The following is a 21863-nucleotide window of genomic DNA, read 5'->3' on the forward strand; positions in this document are numbered from 1 at the left end:
GAAATATTAAATAACTACTTTAAGTAAATGCCACAAGATTTTGGCTAACAACATCACTAACTCATGCCATCAAAAGTTTGATATTCATTCAAACTAGTAAGTTCTGCTGTTCCATTATATCCATGAATAAATTTAGAATTACTCACTGATTCACCTTTGAATGAATCAGTGACATTTCATCATTATCTTTTGCAAGAGCTCCTCTTTTGTGAATGAAGTTCTTTTCACAGAGTCAAATATGGAGTCAATCACATTAACCAGTTCCACCAATGATGAAGGATTGTTATCAGATGCATCCAAACAATGTTGATCAATGTTGATTTTTTGAAAAGAATGACTAAGGTTCTCCTCAACCTGCATAGAAATACCAATTTACACAAAAGCAATTCTTCCACGAGAGAAAAATTTGTTTTATGATAAAAAGTTTTAACGAAAATAAATTTTATCAGATGCAAAGTGTGAAAGTACGGGATATTAGATCAAAGATATGCTAAGTATGAACCTAGCTATATTCTTATACCCATTGAACACCCTATCTGATGCACACAATTTAACATATCAACTAAACTGTGATTTTATAAATGTGTTGTGAATAAAAACATTAATGTTTTCATTATAACTATCCCCGATGTTTCACTCAAAATCAACATTTTTCTCACCCAATATCTATCTTATAAGTTATAACTTATAACCATCTCCAAAGTTCAACTTTTTATGCATGAATATATGATTGATGACTGTCGTACTAATTAGTTAGAATTTAACATGAACTACTAATATGTCGGGAAAAACTTGTTTTCTTTGCAAGTTCTCCGGCAAGGATATACTTTTTTGTTTTGGCAAAATGCAATATAGAATAAGTGAATATCAAAGTATGATTTTTAGAATCAAAATTGAGACCAAAACAAGATGGCATACCTGCTGAGGTAGGGAAACAGAACCAAAAGATTTTTGCAGTCCTCAGAACATCATCTGCCTATTGTCCAAATCATCACTGCCTTCCGTGAGTGTAAAGTTGAGCACTCTTTTTGCAGGCTTAAAACACGATGCAGACTTTTGGGCAGTCATTTTCTGAAGCTTAACATCAGAGCCATGTAACAATCTCTCAGGTGCTGACTGTGCCGGTGTGTGTGTCATCAAACAATCCGAACAAGAGACAATTTTCAAATCAGAGCTTTCAACACGGCTAACAGAATATGGAGAGGAGGTCTTATGTACTGGTGTATTAATAACATTTGGTTGAATACTCATGGACCAAAGAAAATTAAAGTAATGAAATCAATTCTTTTCAGCAGTCATACTTTCCAATTTGTCTAGTTAACTCCGAATAACAAAATATAGCTGCGCCAGACCCAAAGAAAATCAGTTGAAAAACGCAAGTGTAAGTAATAGCCACAAAATCTCATATCCTTTCTTTCTCGTAATTATCCACATATTTTCAACTAAGTATAGAATGCCTAGATAACCATCAAAGTGTCAAACCATTTTTTACGAAATCTCATACAATACTTTCTTATTATCATCAATACATTTTTAACTAAGTATAACTTACATATGGAATCACAAATCACAGCAGAGTAATATGCAGATAATGAAAACCTAACTGCCACCACATTAGTGATCTTGAATTCCAAAATCCTGGGACTATGTTACCAAAAAATGATAGTGTGACATATTGACATTGATTACACATTTACACTGGACCACGTCAGATGTATAAAGATTATTTTAACTAGAAGGAAACTATCAGTATACAACCGTAAAATGGAACATATCTTTATCATCCATAAATTAATTTGGGAGGATTAAAAAAAATCACCTCTTATCAAGAACTTCAACCTTGTTGCAAATATTTCGAAAAAATTGGAGATTTTTTATGCAGATGCAACGATCTAAGCGAACAACTCATATCACTAAACAAATCAGTAACAGTCTTGTACCTGTCTTAAAAAATTCATAAATCACATTTTTCTCTACAAAACATTAAAAAAAATCAAAAATCAAAATTTTTCTATAAAAATTGGAAAAATGTTGATTTTAATTAGGGTTCATACTTTTCCGGAAGCTTGGTTTGTGGATCCTTGAAATTGATGGGAAATAATGGTCAGATCTTCTCTGGAGTGGGACATGCAATTCATTTATCAACTGTGGGGAGAATCTTCTTCTCATTTGAAATCTGAAGCATCTTTCACTGATTCATCACATACTATTGGATCCATTCTTCAGCCTAATAGAAAAAGAAGATAGTCGAACTCATTATTTCTGCCATAAGTTGTTCTGTTACCGTATCCAAAAAAAATTAAGGGAAAAAATTCAATACGTCTGCATAAACATGCCAAATTGTCGTTAAAACATGGATAGTCCAACCTATAATTGTGATTTGGTGAATAAATTGAAAAATCTATCATAAAATTATGAAACAAATTAACATCCTACAACACTACAAGAAGAAAATTTTACAACTATTTGGGTAAAATGAATGATATATACTTACTTCATCCTGAGTAATTACAATGTTAGCATCATTCTCTGGGTTAGTGAATCGAATATCCTTCATGTTACTCTTCTCTTTCAATACATGGATTCCACTAAACATGAATGGGAATCCAAAGTCAACCTCTGCATGGTTCCATTTATTTTCTAAAAGTACTTTGTCAATATTACCATTGAAGTATTCCACTTGCATATGAAAAAGATGCAAATGATATGTGTCCGGTTGTGAACACCTATCAATCTTCCTACCATGTGTATAGAAAAATGTATTGTCGTTGATGATCACTCTTACAGGATGTTCAAGATAACCCCATGTATGTGGAGAAACAACACAGAGAGCTATGGCAGGAAACTTGCCACAAAACCAGAAAGAAATTGACATTCCTGCCTCGCATTGGTGGTCGAACCACTCTGGAATTTTTGCACGTGGCAAACGAAACCGAGTATTTCCAGCCTCATGTAATTTCTATTAGTCATAAATAATTAATGTAAGTTTAACTATATCAAGAAGAATAGAAAATACATTACAAATTAAAAAATAAATAAATATAACCTGATTTAGTAAATTGCTTTTGCATGACGAAGTCAATTTGCAGTTTAGTGCAGATAACTCTCTTAAGCATGGAGGAATCCCTTTAATTTCCTCAAGTTCCTTACAATCATCCAAGACAAGTTTCCATAGAAAATGACATTTTTCAATAGATTTAGGAATAACTGTGAATTTACTGTTAGTTAGGTGTAATTCTTTCACATTAGCAAACAACATGAGACTTTTTGACAAATATTCATCTGAAAGTTTGCAGTTCATGACACAAATATACTTTACATGTGAAGATTGTATTGGGCTCATTTTTTCCTCGGCCTGGATGGAGAGTTCAGCCATTTTTGACATCAAAGAAGCTTTATTTGGAAAGCAAGAATGACCACAGTTACATGGATAATATGTTTGGGGCTGTGTAAGATTTTGAAATGGAAACGGTAATTCTTTTATGGGAGTTTCATCCAAGTGGAGTCTTGGTATATTTCTCATCTCTCCCAATATTTCTGGAAAACTCTCAAGCCTATAACAACATGAAAGATTGAAATGTTCCAACGAATTCAGGCTGAGCCGTGGGATATTCCTAAGCATGATGCAGTTTTCAATATTCAAGGATTTCAATTTATCCAACAACCCATCCACCACACTTGGAAAGCTCTCGAGCTTATAACAATCTGAAAGGTCAAGTGTTTCTAGTGAATCCAACTTGAGAGATGGAATACTCACAAGATTGTGACAATGTGATAGGTCAAGTTTTTCAAGTGAATTCAACTTGAGAGCTGGAATACTCCTGAGATTGTGACAATTTTTAACAAACAGGGTTTTAAGTTTATCCAACAACCCATCCACCACGCTTGGAAAGCTCTCGAGCTTATAACAATTTGAAAGGACAAGTTTTTCTAGTGAATCCAACTTGAGAGGTGAAATACTCACGAGATTGTGACAATGTGATAGGTAAAGTTTTTCAAGTGAATCCAACTTGAGAGCTGGAATACTCCTGAGATTGTGACAACTTTTAACAAATAGGGTTTTAAGTTTTCTAAGAAACCCATCCACCACACTTGGAAAACTCTCGAGCTTATAACAACTTGAAAGGTAAAGTTTTTCTAGTGAATCCAACTTGAGAGGTGAGATACTCACGAGATTGCGACAATGTGATAGGTCAAGTTTTTCAAGTGAATCTAACTTGAGAGATGGAATACTCCTGAGATTGTGACAATTTTGAACAAACATGGTTTTAAGTTTTCCAAGAAACCCATCCACCACACTTGGAAAGCTCTCGAGCTTATAACAATTTGATAGTTCAAGTCTTTCCAGTGAATCCAACTTGAGAGGTGAAATACTCAAAAGATTGTGACAATTTGATAGGTCAAGTTTTTCAAGTGAATCTAACTTGAGAGCTGGAATACTCCTAAGATTGTGACAATTTTGAACAAACAAGGTTTTAAGTTTTCCAAGAAACCCATCCACCACACTTGGAAAGCTCTCGAGCTTGTAACAATTTGAAAGGACAAGTTTTTCTAGTGAATCCAACTTGAGAGGCGATATACTCACGAGATTGGGACAATATGATAGGTAAAGTTTTTCAAGTTCTAGTACAATCTAAAAGATCAAGTTCTTCTAGAGAAGGTAACACGAGAGATGGAATAAGTCTGATTTTGCTGCAACCTATAACCCTCAAGATTTTAAGTTCTCCAAGAAATCCACTCACCACGGGAGGAAAACTTTCTAGACTATGACAGTGTGAAAGATTGAGTTCTACCAGTGAAGCTGAATTGAGTGGTGGAACACTCTGGAGGTTATTGCAACCTATAAATCTCAAGATTTTAAGTTTACTCAAAAAGCCAATAGATTCATCAATTGTAATTAAACTAGGACAATCTTGAATTGAAAATTGTTCTAAATTTGGGAGATTAGAGATATCAGGCATTCTTGTTAACAGTGCATCGCAATCATAATTTAAAACTTTCATATTCTCAAACTTCTGCGCGAAAAAAAATGAAAATAAATAAGAAATTAATTAATAATATTAAACCGGATTTATTAATAGGGTTAAATATGTTTTTGGTCCCTATAAAATTAAGAGCTTATAAGTTTAGTCCTTCCATAATTTTAATAGGTTTTTTAGTCCCTACAAAAAAAAATTACTTCTAATTTTAGTCCCTACTACAACAAAGTCTGTTTAATTATCCTTAAACTCTTAAATTTATGAACGATTTTTGTGAGACAAACTTAAAACATTATGAAAGGTTCATTTACTAAAATTTAGAATTTATTAACATGAAAAGAATTAAATATGAAATTTTCAAAACGACAAAAGTTAAAGATAAAAGTAACAAAATATGAACGTTGAAATCAAATTTTGCGAAAATTTTTTGCAGAGGAACTTTTTGTAATATTAAACAAATTTGAATTGAGCAGAGACTAATACTGAGTGCAGAAAATTTTATTAGGGACTAAAAGAATTATTAAAATCAAGTAAGACTAAACTTAAAAGGTTCCAATTTTATAGAGACCAAAAACATATTATATAGGAAAATAGATATGAATAGGCTACACTTGCCTTTTTGAGAAAGCCGTCCCACTCAAATAGATTTGATCCACGGCTATGGTAATAATTGCGATTGCGATTGGAATATTCCAGCACTCGTAAACTATTTGGAATATGTTCAGAAGTTTCAGAAAAACAAACAGGAGTACTAAAAATTAGTGTTCTGAGATTTTTCATCTTCTTGAAAGCTTTTCCATCCGAGGCATCCTTCTTTTTTTCAATCCAAGGGTCAAATTGGAAATGTATCATTTTAATGGTACTTGTTCCCTGTAAACAAAAAAGGACAAATCAACCGATATTTAAAGATCTCGCTGATTCAAAGTTTCACTGTGATTTTTATATGTGGACAACAAACTAGATTGTATCCTTGAGACAAGAAATTGAATGGAGGGGATAGTTCACTTTTAAATTTTAAATTACGAAAAATATAAAAAAAATAAAATTAAGTGTTTTTGAAGTATTACATGATCATTTATCATTTTGTTAATTTATTTTTCTAAGAATTATTTTATAATGTCTGTAATTTAAAAAAGAAAAGTAACTCTTCCCCTCTATTCTTCTCATAAACCCTTCATTGAAAACACACCTTAAATTTTTTTTATTTTTTGGAGTTATACATTCAATATCTTGAATTAAAAGTTTCAAATGTTGTATTTTCAATATAGGGTAAAATTACATCAGAGATCTTCTAAGTTATTTAATTGTAATAAATTGGTTTTTTTTTTATATTAATTAGGATCATTAAGTTATTGAACTGTAATAATTTAGGCGATTTTAGATCTTAAAAATGTAAGTTATTCGGGGTCTAAATGTTACGATTAAATAATTTAGGCGATTTTGGATTGAGGGTTTAGGAAAGGAATGGAGGGGATAGCTCACTTTTAATTTTTAAATTACAAACAAATGTAAAAAAAACAAATTAAGTGTTTTCGAAGTATTACATAATCATTTATCATTTTGTTAATTTATTTTTCTAAGAATTATTTTAGTTAAATTTTTTTTACTTTAAATGATTAAAGATATTAACGGTCAAAGTTGTGCATTAACATATGTGAAGTGATTGACTACGACATGTATTTTGAAACAGAGAGAGTAAAAACTTATCTTTCTAGCTCTATTTTAAGCTCATTAACTTGTGCATTTATGGCACAAGTTAGCATGACCTTTTTAAATATTACAAAAGTTTAATTTACATACACCGTTAGTGTTAAAAAAAATTACATGTGTTAAAAAAAATTACATATGCATTCCAGAATGTGTTGGCATATCAATTAAGAAGATATGACAAATTATTACAAATTACACATGCATTCATTAACTGATGTATATGTAATACATTGAGGGTATATATAAATTATGAGTCATGCTAATAAGTGCTAATTGCACTCGTTAAGGGTTCAAAAAAGTAAAAAATTGTTAAATTTTATGTAGAAAAAAATTGTTTTTTACTAATATTTTAAGGCAAATGTTAACATGTGCCCCAAGGGCACACGTTAAGGAATTTAAAATAGAAATAAATATCTTAAAAGTTGTGCATTCAATTTTATTTAACTTTTTAAAGTCAACATTTTGTTCTTTTCTATGAAAAACTTCTAATTTTAGATTTCTTAACTTGTGTCCTTAGGACACAAGATAACAAGACCCATATTTTAATATGTTGAATACACAATTTTCAAGATAAAGTTTCTACTTTAATTTTTTTAACTATCGTCATAAGTAGACTTATTAGAATTTCCCATAAATGGAGTATAAAAATTTGTGATATAGTGACATTAAATAATGCATTAAGCCAAAAGGGTAACATGAGCATTATTAGTAGAAAATTGTTGTTGGCACATATGATAGGGCTGAAAAACACATGTAAAAGACGAAAATGTCCCAGCGACAGTTAACTACCGAAGTAAGGAACCGGCTGCAGTTAACTACCGAAGTTCCTTCGGCAGTTAACTGCCGACAAAAAAAGGAAGAAAAAAAAAAACCTCGGCACTTAAGGTCTGAAGATTTCATCAATTTTTTTTAAAACCAAACAGCAATATCAGATGTCAAAGACAAACTAAATTCTAGCACAAGAATAAGAGGACTATTAAAATTATTAACTATAGTTAAAACTTAAAGTAAAATAACCCTTTCCAGTTTAAGTAATATCATACTATTACTTGTATATAAAGCCATACTCATGCATGAATATAAAGCAATGGAAACATGAAATATAAAGCAATGGAACATGAGATTCATTTTATTAAAAAAAATTGATGAGTTCTTCGGCACTTAAGTGCCGAGGTTTTCTTCTTTTTTCTTTTTTTTTTTTCCTTTTTTCGCCGGCAGTTAACTGCTGAAGGAACTTCGGTAGTTAACTGCAGTCGGTTCCTTACTTCGGGAGTTAACTGTCGCAGGGGCATTTTCGTCTTTTACATGTGTTTTTCAGCCCTATCATATGTGTCAACAACAATTTTCTTATTAGTAACATAAATCTACGTTAAAGATGAAAAGTCAAACCATTCGTATCATTATAACAACTCACCGTATTTTCTTTAAAAACTTTCTTTATATCTTCGTAGGCCCATAACCTAGTGCGTTTTCCAGGATCTTCAGGTGATTCTCGTCTAACAATTTCTTTTCCCATATCCTCTATCAAATCATGTAATGTTACATTACCGGAATCGCTTATTTTTATGAGAGATTTTTCCACTAACACATCAATGTGATCTTTCATGATATTACCATAATGAGCATGAAGTATTTCTTCGACTCTTGTCAAATTCCATCCTTTCAGGCAACAAGCAATGTCAAGAAAAACAAATTTGTCTTCATCCTGCAAAGCATCAAAGCTCACTTGTAGTGTTGTTTGGATCTTTTTATCAGGAACCCTTTCACAACGATCTAGTACATAATTACATTGTTCTATTGTCTTGTTAAAAAAGTGAGAACCTATGACTTCCAAAGCAAGTGGAAGGCCAGAAGCATATGCTACAACGCGTTTTACAACATTCGCATAACTTGAAAAACGTACGTCGTTCTTCAAATATTTCAGTCTACACAATTCATTCGCATTCAATTCTCTTCCCTGCTTTTGTTCTAATAAAACATCTTTATAGCTTGGACTATAATCATTTTTTAAAGCTTTCCATCCCACCAAGTCAAAAGCATCTGCATCGTTCAATCCCTTCACCTCATATGTTCTTTCAATCCCATGATATGTTAGCAACCTTTTGTCCCGAGTCGTGATGATGACTCTACTTCCTAGACCAAACCAATCGGAACTTCCAACAATAGCCTTTAATTGCTCATCCTTGTCAACATCATCCAGAAGTAAAAGAACCTTCTTTTGGTGAAGCCTTTGTTGTAATATTGAAACTCCCTGTCTAACACTTGTTATCTCCATGTTCGTCTCTCCAACAATTCGAGACAGAAGGATCTTTTGGAGATATATCAACCCATTTTCCTTAAAGTCTCTGACTTTTTCAAAAAAACAGGAACATTGAAATTGATGGACAATCGAATTATAAACTTCTAGAGCAAGGGTAGTTTTCCCTATTCCACCAATCCCATGGATCCCGACCATGTGGATTGTATCATTAGACCCAACATTCAAAAGTGAAGTCACATGTTGCTTTTGGTGCTCTAGTCCAACTAGGTAATCACCAACAGGTAAGACAATAGGTTTTATATTTCTTAAGACTTGTTCAACAATCTTCTCAATAAACTCATATTCATACTCATCCCTATCCAATAAGAGAAAAGTGGTCATTCAAGTGTATGTATATGTTTTTAACATTAATTATAAATCCCTCCTTCAGGAATTACGTCCCCTTATGTTTTCCCCATGATTTGGTAGTTTACTCCCCCAAAATTTACACTGATGTTGTGGCATCTTTTATTGACGTAACACTCAACTTTCATAGTTGTGATTTTTCTTTAAAATTTAAAAATGCCAAAAATCAGCTTGTACACTTAAGAGCGGAACAAACTTTTAATTAGGGTAACAAACATTTTGGCATTTTTTAGAGTTATATTTTTTAATTTTAAGAAAGGTCATGGGTTGAGTGTCACATCAATAAATCATATCGCCACAACATAAATTTGGAGGAAAATTATAAGAGACTATAAAATCATAAAGAATGAAAATATAAGGGTCCAAAATCGCTCAAAAACATAGGAGGTTAAAATCACACAATTATGATAGATGGGGATCAAAAGTACACGTAAGTCTATGTTATAACTAAAATTGTCATCTGCCATGTTTGTTGTTTAAGTTTTTGAAAAATGAATTAAGAAATACAATTATCGTATATTTTTTAAGAAAAAAATTATTTAGCTTCTTATCATCCCCTTTACTATTTTATGTAAAAAATAAAAAATTCATTCTCTTTACTTTTTTTTTTTGTGAGTAATTTCTCTTTACAGTCTAGCATATCAATTAAGCTTTTAAAAAAAATGTGATAAAGAAAGAAACAAATAAATTAATAATATGGTAAAAGATAAAATAAGAAAAGAAATAAATTATTAGTTAGTTGATATTAAAAATAGGGAAATGTTAACTTGTGCATTCAATAGTTTAGATATTTAAAATTTTATCTTTTCAAGACATAATTTATGATTTAATTCCATTTTTAGATTCTTAACTTGTGCTTTAAGGGCACAAGTTAACACTGCCCTAAAAACAAAGATAGAAGTGTACCCTTTGTAATGAGAGCCAGACAAATTAGCAACTTGGTGAAGAGAAGCCTTCCATTTATTATTCATGTCATGACTTGAGGAGCTGGCCACATCATGTTTTTTCATGGCTTCACCATAACTCCTTTTCAACTTTCGTACATCAGAAGGATCCACCTTATAAAATACCGGCAAAACGGAACGACCCACCTTATCTTTCATGGTATCAAAAATCTTAGAAAGTTCTTGTAAGCAAAAGGATGAAGAAGCATAATTCTCAGAGAGGACAACGATGGCCATCATGGACTCTTCAATTGCTTTGAGAAGTGATGGTGTGATTTCTTCCCCTTTTTGTAGCTCCTTGGCATCCATGAAAGTTCGAACTCCTTTGTCATCAAGAGCTTTCTTGAGATAACCGGTGAAACCATGGCGAGTATCTTCTCCTCTAAAACTGAGAAAAACATCATACTTGAATTGATTTGTGACTGTGAGGGAAGCCATGACGAGTGAATGAGTGTGGTTTGATGAATATTAGTATTCAAATGAAAAAACAGTTGTTTGGATAAAATTGAGCTAGGATGAGTGGATGAGTGTGCTGAACTTAAAAGACGTTGGAGAATCTAAAGTCAAGAAAGTGGGACACGCTTGTCAAAAATGTTAAACTGTTGGGACGCGCTTGTGTCAGTACGGAGGAATATTGAAATTCTCGTAATAATCGGCTGCAATTTTCCGGTATTGATTAAACAAAAATGTTTGGAGATTATATTAATATGGTAATTTTAAGACAATTTTTGTCATAATTTTCTTCCATACTTTTGTTATTTTCTTACTTCATCTCTCCGTTTTTTCTTTTCTTTCTATTTTGTTTTAGTCTAATAACAAGAGAGAAAAACAAAGTATAACAACATTTATCACCAAATAATTATTTAAATATCATTACACTTTCAGATACCTATTTTTTCATATGAAACTGTGAATTAAATCAATCATTTACTCAATTAAATAATCATATTTTCATATGTGATTAAACAGATGTCATGCAGATGCATAAATTGCGGGTGTTACCACCATTATTGTTTCTAAACAGTCACATGAATTCTTGTTTTTGTTTGGTCATATTAATTATCCATTTTTATCCGGTCTCCTGAACAATTTTTAAATCAAATAGATAAAAAGAAAAAGAAAGAAAATTTGTCAAATAAAAAATTGTTTAGTTCACATAACTATATTTTTAGCATTGTACCAAAAAAAAAACTATATTTTTAGCAATTGAAAGACGCCTAAATGCTGAAAATCGGGGTTGCTCAACATACCCTTCAAAATTAATCAAAAACACAAAAACAAATTTAAGTTAACAATCGAATTATGACTCAATCAAATTTTACACACAAAAATAATCGATCAAAAGTTATGATTCAATCGGGAGCTAAATTAAAGGGTCTATTAAGCAACTATCTGCAATAATACAAGTCATATGACTGTTTGTTTCCGCATTAAAACTAGCCGGGTGACTGTCATTACTTCCTACCTTCCTTATTTGGAGCATTTGAACCATTCAAATTGATAATAACTCCAGCATTATTGGCAATTCATCTATTTTTAGCAATTCAAAGACACCCTAAATGATGAAAAATGGAGACAAATTCATATAGTAAATCAACCACAATACACGCAATCATGATGGTTATAATTGTGAAAAAAGTTGATCGTAAATTTTGACCCAATCAAATTTTACACACAAAAATAATCGATCAAAAGTTATGATTCAATCGGGAGCTAAATTAAAGGGTCTATTGAGAAACTATCTGCAATCATACGAGTCATATGACTGCTGGTTTCCGCATTAAAAGTAGCCGCGTGGCTGTCATTACTTCCTACCTTCCTTATTTAGAGCATTTGAACTAGGGATGGCAAAAAAATCTGCACACGTGGATATCCGCAGATAAAATCCGCCACGGACACAGAGCGCATACCTTAATGGGTATCCCACTAATAAAATAAACGAATATTTTAACTACCCTAATTAATAGATAAGGATGTTGATTTAATGATATCTGCACCCGCGAATATCCATATTCGCTATTAAACTGAGTAAATTACGTAGATAACATTAAAACTTTCAACTTCCTAAGCAAAAAACCTCGGTAATGTGAATGTTATTAGTTATTACGCGACTGTTCAAATTTGTATTACACTCTTTTAAAAAGAAGTGAAAGTGGCCGAGATTGTTGAAGCAAGAAGCTTTGTTTTTGTTGAATATGATGAGTTTTATCTATGCTTTTGTTAAATCAAAAAACTTTATTTTTATTAAATGTAAGGATCTTTGTTGTTATTTTACTGTATGAATATTATGCTTTGCTAAAAAGAAACATTTTTTTTATTTTTTTTTATAAATGGTATCCATAGATATCTGTATAAAACCGTGGATACCTCAAAATTCATGGATTAGCCGCTAAATGGATATCTGCGCGGATATGGGTAGGATACATATTTCATATTTATCCAACGGGGCGGACACGGATACCTGTAACACCCCGTTTTCCCAACGTAAAAATTTCATAAATAAATCAGAGTTTTTCAACTTTAAACGGAATGCTACACTTCTTAAAAATTCATAAACTGAATAAATAACAATTTATTCTTCAAAATCATTTAACATAAGTAATTCAAAACTTCGCAGGGGAAATTAGTTCAACAATAAAAATAATCTTTGGCACGCAGGCCTCAACATAAAAATCTCATAAGTCTTGTTCAACATTTATTCATAAAAATCCATAAGTAATACGTAAGGAATAGAAATAGAAGACATAATCCCATCCCATTACGTATCAGAGCACCTAAGATACACTTGAGAGGAGTCCACTCACGACCGCAACTAATCCTGGTTACATGCAAGTTACCCATACGAAGAGCAACATTTCCAAGCAGAGGGATGAGATTTCTCAAACAATAATATTAAGCATATAAATCATATAAAGTACAATCAACAACTTAAACATCTTATAATTCATTAATCATAAACAACTTTGTAAGAATTATACTGCCTGTGTATTCTCATTGATTTGGCAAACATATATACAACAATACATTAACTCCAATTAAGGTGGGAGTTATTGTACAATTAACTATAATTATTTACACAATGATGAATAGTTATTGTACAATTAACTATAATTATTTACACAATGATGAATAATAAATGTGATCAACTCTTGCTGTATTCTAACACACCCCCGCAGTCGAAGCGGGAGGCCGCCGTATGCTGAGACTGTCTCTGAAATCTTCAAATAGTATGCGCGGAAGACCTTTCGTGAAGATGTCGGCAATTTGATAACGAGATGGAACATGAAGAACACGGACTTGTCCACGGGAAACTTTTTCACGAACAAAGTGAATGTCCATTTCAATATGCTTAGTGCGTTGATGTTGAACAGGATTACCAGAGAGGTATATTGCACTAATATTATCACAATGCACTAAGGTAGCTTTAGGAATTGGGCAATGGAGTTCCAAGAGAAGGTTCCGGATCCAACAAGATTCAGAGACAACATTGGCAACCCCTCTATATTCGGCTTCAGCACTTGATCGAGATAGAGTTGGTTGACGCTTAGATGACCATGATATCAAGTTGTCACCAAGGAAGATGCAATATCCAGAGGTGGAACGTCGAGTATCGGGGCACCCACCCCAATCGGCGTCTGTGTAGGAGATGAGACCAGAAACAGAAGATTTATATAGATGTAGGCCATGGTCAAGAGTACCTTGAAGATATCGCAGAATGCGTTTGAGAGCATTCATATGTTCATCCTTTGGGTCATGCATGTGCAAGCACACCTGTTGTACAGCATATGATATATCTGGTCTCGTGAATGTGAGATATTGTAATGCACCTGCTAATCTCCTATAGTGTGTAGGATCTTTGTATGGAGAACCTGATGAGGTACTTAGCTTAGATTTGGTATCCACTGGCGTAGCTGTTGGTTTGCATGAGGTCATACCTGCTCGTTCAATTATCTCAGACGCATATTTTCTTTGACTAAGAAATAAGCCACCTGCATGATGTGTAGCTGCAAGGCCTAAAAAATAACTTAGAGTGCCCAAATCTTTCATAGCAAATTCGGAGGCAAGAAGTGACATAATAGACTGACGAAGAGCATCAGATGATGCAGTAAGAATGATGTCGTCAACATAGAGTAAAATATATGCCATGTCATTATCTTTCCTATAAATAAATAGAGAATGATCATATTTGCTATGGGAAAAACCGATGGTGAGTGCAAAATCAGCAAACCGTTGGTACCAAGCACGAGGGGCCTGTTTAAGGCCATAAAGAGATTTCTTCAATAAACAAACATAATCTGGATGGATTGGGTCTCGAAAACCCATCGGCTGATGCATGTATACGGTTTCTTGAAGTTCACCGTGAAGAAATGCATTTTTAACATCTAGCTGATGAATGGACCACGACTTTGATAGAGCTATAGTAAGTACTATACGAATAGTCGTTGGTTTCACAACTGGGCTGAATGTTTCATCACAATCTAATCCAACCTGTTGAGATCTTCCATCACCTACAAGTCGAGCTTTGTACCTCTCAAATGACCCATCTGATTTCTTTTTGTGACGAAATATCCACATAGAGCGAATAACATTAACATTTTGTGGACGTGGTACCAATTCCCATGTCTTATTTTTAATAAGAGCATCAAATTCGTCTAACATGGCAGCTTTCCAATTCGGGTCGGACAAGGCTGCCTTAGGGTTGTGGGGAAGTGGTGATGGTGTAATTGAGGTGGTCAAGTTGAATTGAGTTTTAGGTTTATGAATTCCATGCATACTGCGGGTTGCCATGGTTCGGGTTGGTTCTTGATGGATTTGTTGTGGAGTATGCATAGGAGATGTGAGTTCAGTTGAGACGGGTGGATGGGGTAATGGGTTAATAAGTATAGGGGAAGACGGTATTATGCTTTGGTTTGTCACATTAATGGGTGAGACCTGTGTTATGGCAGGTTGTGGTGATTCAGTTGTAGGTGGTTCCGGTTCATCTTGTTTTGAATCATTTTGGAGGTGGTAGTGTAGAATTGGATGAAGGCCGTCATTTAAGAATTCATAGGTGTGAGTGGAGGGAGTATGTATTTTGGCAAATGGGAATTGGGTCTCATCAAATATGACATGTCTAGAAATTATTATTTTCTTGCTAGACAAATCGTAGCATTTGTAACCACGGTGATTTTGTGGATAACCTAAGAAGGCACATGGGGTGGAGCGGGCTTGTAGTTTATTGATGGTGGTAGAGGGAAAGAGAGGATAGCACAAACACCCAAACACACGTAAATGTGTATACGAGGGATCCTTATGATATAAGTATTGAGTGGGGGAGTGATGTGAGAGAATCTTGCTGGGTAGAATGTTTTGAAGGTATGTGGTGATTTGTAGAGCATGGTGCCAAAATGATGGTGGCATAGATGAATGTGCAAGGCTAGTACGGATGAAATTATTAATTGCTCGTATTTTACGTTCAGCTTTTCCATTTTGTGGTGAAGTGTGTGGACAAGAAAAACGAAATACCATGCCATTTTTGTGACAAAATTGTGTAAAGTACTCGTTATTAAATTCTCGTCCATTATCACATTGAAAACATTTGATTGTAGTTCCAAATTGGGTTTTAATGAATGCATGAAATGAGGAAAAAATGGAAGGGACTTGTGACTTTCTTCCAATGGGAAATGTCCACACAAAATTGGTGTAATCATCTAAGAAAAAAAGGTAATATTTATGACCTGCTGAACTTAAAATTGGCGATGTCCACAAATCACTATGGATTATATCAAAAGGCTTGGAAGTATTAGAATTTGAAATAGAAAAAGGTAATTTAACATGTTTCCCATAAATGCAAGATTGACAAATAGAAGAACTAGAGATTTGTTTACACTCAATAAACTTATTTTTGCTAAGAAAACTTAAAACATTGGATCCAGGGTGTCCCAAACGGTTGTGCCATAAGGTAGGAGAGAGAGCTGCAAAGGTTGCTGGAGAGGTGGATTGATTTCTTGTGGTTGTGGTGAGAGGATATAGATCCCCTGTGCTATCACATCTCATTAGTGGCATCCCCGTCTGTATATCCTTCACAGAAAAACCAAAAGGATCAAACTCAATGGTAACATTATTATCAATTGTGAAACGACGCACAGATATTAAGTTTTTAATGAGTTTAGGGGCATGAAGGACATTGTTTAATGATAGGGGTGGATAAGGTGGGGAAAGATGTGTTTGTCCATAACCACGAATTGGAATTTCCTGTCCACTGCCAACAACGATATTTTTATTAATGCTCAAATTAGAATAAGTTGAGAGAGTACCTTGAGATGCAGTCATGTGTGCTGTTGCACCAGTGTCCATGTACCAATTTTCATCAGGAACATTCATGGACAGATTTTGCATTGCCGCATCAATGTCTGTAGGTGCATAATTTGAAGGAGTTGGTCCATGAGCACTGTAAGCCTGTGGTGGACGAGTTCCTGCAGCCACGGGAGAACGATTTGATGGTGGACGAACCCAATTGGATGTGGGGTAAGGACATGGTGGAGCTGCCCATGGTTGTTGTCCCCACGGTCCCCATTGTGGGTATGATGGCCACTGTTGTTGCTGCCATGGACGTGGATTGTATTGCTGTCCACTGTTTTGATTGTTGTTACTGCGACCTCGTCCTCTACCGCCACCATTTCTACCACGATTGTTGTTTTTGTTCTGACCGCGTTTTTGACCAAAATTATTACGGTGTGCTGGATTTCTGGAACCTTGGGTAACACCACGACTGTGACCAGAGGTGTCATCATTCGATTGATTTGTGGTGAGGAGAGCGGTGCCTGCGGCATTGGCTGTGGCAGCAGCTTGCTTTGCCTTGCGGGTTTCTTCGAGGATCAACCTCGATCGTGCCTCATGAAATAGCGGCAAAGGATTACTTTGTTGAATAAAAATAGCAACACCATCGTAGTTCTCATTTAGACCCGCAATTAACTGGAGAACTAACCTTTGGTTCGAAACCGGTGAACCAACGTTTGACAGTTGGTCAGCAATCATCTTGAGTTCTTGGCAGTATGCCGAGATGTTGGGAAAGTCATCCAAATGGACGCGTGTGAATTGGTTTTCCAGGTGGACGGCACGAGAAGCTTTGTTGTCCTGGAAAATGTTTTCCAATCGCTCCCATGTTTGCTGTGCGGTTGAACCCGGTGACATGATGGTGTGAAGGAGGTCAATGGAGATCGTTCCGTAAATCCATTGGCGAACGATTGCATCCAGGCGTGACCACTGTTCTTTGTCACTCTTGGCAGATTTTTCCTTTTCTGTAACGGATCCTTCTTTGTTACCGGCCGTTGCTTTATCTTTTTCATTTGAGGATTCTGTTTCTGGTGTGGTTGGGATTATGTGATCAATGACTTGGTAGACTGTGCAATGAGTTTTGAACAATTCTACCCATGTGGAGTAGTGATTGGTTTCCATTTCTAGAGTGATGGGAATGAAGTTTTTGATATTGTTCACGGCAAGGGCGGGGTGAAAGTTTTTGTTGTCTGCCATTGATGAAAATGAAAGAGAGTTGCGGCGGGTTTGTGTTTTAGGATCAGACTCGTGATACCATGTAAGAATTATACTGCCTGTGTATTCTCATTGATTTGGCAAACATATATACAACAATACATTAACTCCAATTAAGGTGGGAGTTATTGTACAATTAACTATAATTATTTACACAATGATGAATAGTTATTGTACAATTAACTATAATTATTTACACAATGATGAATAATAAATGTGATCAACTCTTGCTGTATTCTAACAAACTTCACATAACATCGTATTTAAACATCAACAATAATTCACTATGTATCTTTGTAAAAACATAATAAATTATCCACAACATATTTTCATGTCAAACCAAAGCTATTGGAAAGATATCACAAATATCAACAACTTTCATGTTTACAACAAAGATCAATTCAAAACAGAAACATATGAACAAAACGCAAAAACATGAAACAGAGAAGGCTGTCACCGTACAATTTCGCTAAGACCTCCCTGTAGTTTTTTCATCATAACTCAAATACCAAACATCATTTTCACGTCAAACAAAAGCCACTGGAAAGCTAACAAAATTATCTAAAACTTTCATGTTTACGACTAAGACCAATTCTGTACCGATCAGTACCAGTTTTCATTTTAAATTCGGAAAAGTTGTGCTGAAAGTCCATAAAAATTCACTGTGACCTACGTGCAGTAATTTGACCATAACTCAAGTTCTATATATCGTTTTGACGTGAGACCAACATCATTAGAAAGCTAACATCCATACCTACAACTTTCGTGTTTACACCTAAGACCAATTCGGCACCGATCAATTCCAGTTTTAATATCAAAGTTCGGGCAAAATGCAGATTTTCTCCAAGTTTCACCTAATCTCATGATTCTAACCTCAAAACTACTTCCAATAATCATCCTATGGATTATATAAGGTATGTACACAATTTCTACATCAATTCAACAAGTTTTCATCATCTAATCATCAAATCTCTCTCAAAACCCTAATTCTCAAATTCTCACAAACTCTCCCCAACTTGTTAGATGTAATCTAATGATTTAACAACTTAATATTAATGCATGATAGTCTCACCCTCACCATAGATTAATTCCTGAATCAGCAATTGTAACACCCCGTTTTCCCAACGTAAAAATTTCATAAATAAATCAGAGTTTTTCAACTTTAAACGGAATGCTACACTTCTTAAAATTCATAAACTGAATAAATAACAATTTATTCTTCAAAATCATTTAACATAAGTAATTCAAAACTTCGCAGCGGAAATTAGTTCAACAATAAAAATAATCTTTGGCACGCAGGCCTCAACATAAAAATCTCATAAGTCTTGTTCAACATTTATTCATAAAAATCCATAAGTAATACGTAAGGAATAGAAATAGAAGACATAATCTCATCCCATTACGTATCAGAGCACCTAAGACACACTTGTGAGGAGTCCACTCACGACCGCAACTAATCCTGGTTACCTGTAAGTTACCCATACGAAGAGCAACACTTCCAAACAGAGGGGTAAGATTTCTCAAACAATAATATTAAGCATATAAATCATATAAAGTACATTCAACAACTTAAACATCTTATAATTCATTAATCATAAACAACTTCATATAACATCGTATTTAAACATCAACAATAATTCACTATGTATCTTTGTAAAAACATTATAAATTATCCACAACATATTTTCATGTCAACCCAAAGCTATTGGAAAGATATCACAAATATCAACAACTTTCATGTTTACAACAAAGATCAATTCAAAACAGAAACATATGAACAAAACGCAAAAACATGAAACAGAGAAGGCTGTCACCGTACAATTTCGCTGAGACCTCCCTGTAGTATTTTCATCATAACTCAAAGACCAAACATCATTTTCACGTCAAACCAAAGCCATTGGAAAGCTAACAAAATTATCTAAAACTTTCATCTTTACGCCTAAGACCAATTCTGTACCGATCAGTACCAGTTTTCATTTTAAATTTGGAAAAGTTGTGCTGAAAGTCCATAAAAATTCACTGTGACCTACGTGCAGTAATTTGACCATAACTCAAGTTCTATATATCGTTTTGACGTGAGACCAATAGCATTAGAAAGCTAACATCCATACCTACAACTTTCGTGTTTACACCTAAGACCAATTCGGCACCGATCAATTCCAGTTTAAATATCAAAATTCGGGCAAAATGCAGATTTTCTCCAAGTTTCACCTAATCTCATGATTCTAACCTCAAAACTACTTCCAATAATCATCCTATGGATTATTTAAGGTATGTACACAATTTCTACATCAATTCAACAAGTTTTCATCATCAAATCTCTCTCAAAACCCTAATTCTCAAATTCTCACAAACTCTCCCCAACTTGTTAGATGTAATCTAATGATTTAACAACTTAATATTAATGCAAGATAGTCTCACCCTCACCTTAGATTAATTCCTGAATCAGCAGCAGCGTTCTTCTTTCCTAAGGTATTCTCCTCTTCTCTTGACTTTTCTCTTCTCTTCTCTTCTTTCTTGTTCTCCTCTTTTCCAAAAAAGCGGTTTTAGGGTAAACTCTTTCTAACCTAAGCTTCTCTATTTATAATACTAAAATATTCTTCCCAAATCTATTTAGGCCCAACAACTTACTCTTCTTTCTATTCTAACCCCCAAATCCACTCACACTAATAATCCTCATATTCTAATAAATAATATTTCTCTACTAAATATATAATAATACACCAAATAACAAATATATATCTATAACAATTAACAAATATATTATGCTAGTAAATACCAACATATAACATAACAAAATATCACTCAACAAAATATATTAAATAAATTATAAAAAGACATCTAATCTCAACAAATCATATATCTCTCATATACATCATATAAATATATGAATATATTCTAAAACTAATTAAAATAATTAAATAAAAAGGAGGGCGTTACAACTCTCCCCAACTTAAAAGAATTTCGTCCTCGAAATTCAAGCACAATAGAAAATAAATTTAGTAATTACTTCTTGAAACAAAACACAAAAACCACATCAAGTTAGTCAGTTAAACATGATCACATAAAAAACATAACTACTAACTAGAAAACATGACGACACGACACAACGACTCATCTACTTGGCCGGACGGACCGACCTGCTCTGATACCAATTGTAACACCCCGTTTTCCCAACGTAAAAATTTCATAAATAAATCAGAGTTTTTCAACATTAAACGGAATGCTACACTTCTTAAAAATTCATAAACTGAATAAATAACAATTTATTCTTCAAAATCATTTAACATAAGTAATTCAAAACTTCGCAGCGGAAATTAGTTCAACAATAAAAATAATCTTTGGCACGCAGGCCTCAACATAAAAATCTCATAAGTCTTGTTCAACATTTATTCATAAAAATAAATAAGTAATACGTAAGGAATAGAAATAGGAGACATAATCCCATCCCATTACGTATCAGAGCACCTAAGACACACTTGTGAGAAGTCCACTCACGACCGCAACTAATCCTGGTTACCTGCAAGTTACCCATACGAAGAGCAACACTTCCAAGCAGAGGGGTGAGATTTCTCAAACAATAATATTAAGCATATAAATCATATAAAGTACATTCAACAACTTAAACATCTTATAATTCATTAATCATAAACAACTTCATATAACATCGTATTTAGACATCAACAATAATTCACTATGTATCTTTGTAAAAACATAATAAATTATCCACAACATATTTTCATGTCAAACCAAAGCTATTGGAAAGATGTCACAAATATCAACAACTTTCATGTTTACAACAAAGATTAATTCAAAACAGAAACATATGAACAAAACGCAAAAACATGAAACAGAGAAGGCTGTCACCGTACAATTTCGCTAAGACCTCCTTGTAGTATTTTCATCATAACTCAAAGACCAAACATCATTTTCACGTCAAACCAAAGCCACTGGAAAGCTAACAAAATTATCTAAAACTTTCATGTTTACGCCTAAGACCAATTCTGTACCGATCAGTACCAGTTTTCATTTTAA

General features: G+C 33.7%; 2 protein-coding genes and 1 pseudogene across 5 annotated transcripts in view; all 3 read right to left on the reverse strand.

Annotated features, from left to right (window-relative positions):
- Positions 1-21863, reverse strand: part of LOC146917745 (uncharacterized) — a 134943-nt gene that overhangs the window by 48948 nt on the left and 64132 nt on the right. The window lies entirely within an intron of this gene.
- Positions 27-10810, reverse strand: LOC146917748 (TMV resistance protein N-like; annotated as a pseudogene). The gene is made up of 8 exons (XR_015013475.1): positions 10261-10810; positions 8104-9304; positions 5595-5849; positions 3047-5015; positions 2743-2959; positions 2495-2640; positions 919-2227; positions 27-354 (listed from the first exon to the last, which is right to left on the reverse strand). The product of XR_015013475.1 is annotated as a TMV resistance protein N-like (transcript).
- On the reverse strand, positions 15992-18066 carry LOC146917749 (uncharacterized). Of its 2 annotated transcripts, none has more exons than XM_085716591.1 (2): positions 16595-18066; positions 15992-16349 (listed from the first exon to the last, which is right to left on the reverse strand). In XM_085716591.1, exons 1-2 carry the CDS (start codon positions 17808-17810, stop codon positions 16324-16326), a joined length of 1242 nt encoding a protein of 413 aa, XP_085572717.1. In that variant the 5' UTR covers positions 17811-18066; the 3' UTR covers positions 15992-16323. The 2 variants fall into 2 exon arrangements, with proteins under 2 accessions (XP_085572717.1, XP_085572716.1); XM_085716590.1 differs by having other exon boundaries at positions 15992-16358.

Source organism: Medicago sativa, chromosome 6 (genome assembly GCF_051527215.1).
Source record: "Medicago sativa cultivar Bolivia chromosome 6, Bolivia_mono, whole genome shotgun sequence".
Lineage (NCBI taxonomy): Eukaryota > Viridiplantae > Streptophyta > Magnoliopsida > Fabales > Fabaceae > Medicago > Medicago sativa.

Coding starts and splice junctions, on each gene's coding strand:
- LOC146917749 (XM_085716590.1), bottom strand. CDS start 17,810: ATGGCAGACAACAAAAACTTTCACCCCGCCCTTGCCGTGAACAATATC. Junction 16,359..16,594: donor ACACATGACTGCATCTCAAG/GTACTCTCTCAA, acceptor TTTTCTGTGAAG/GATATACAGACGGGGATGCC.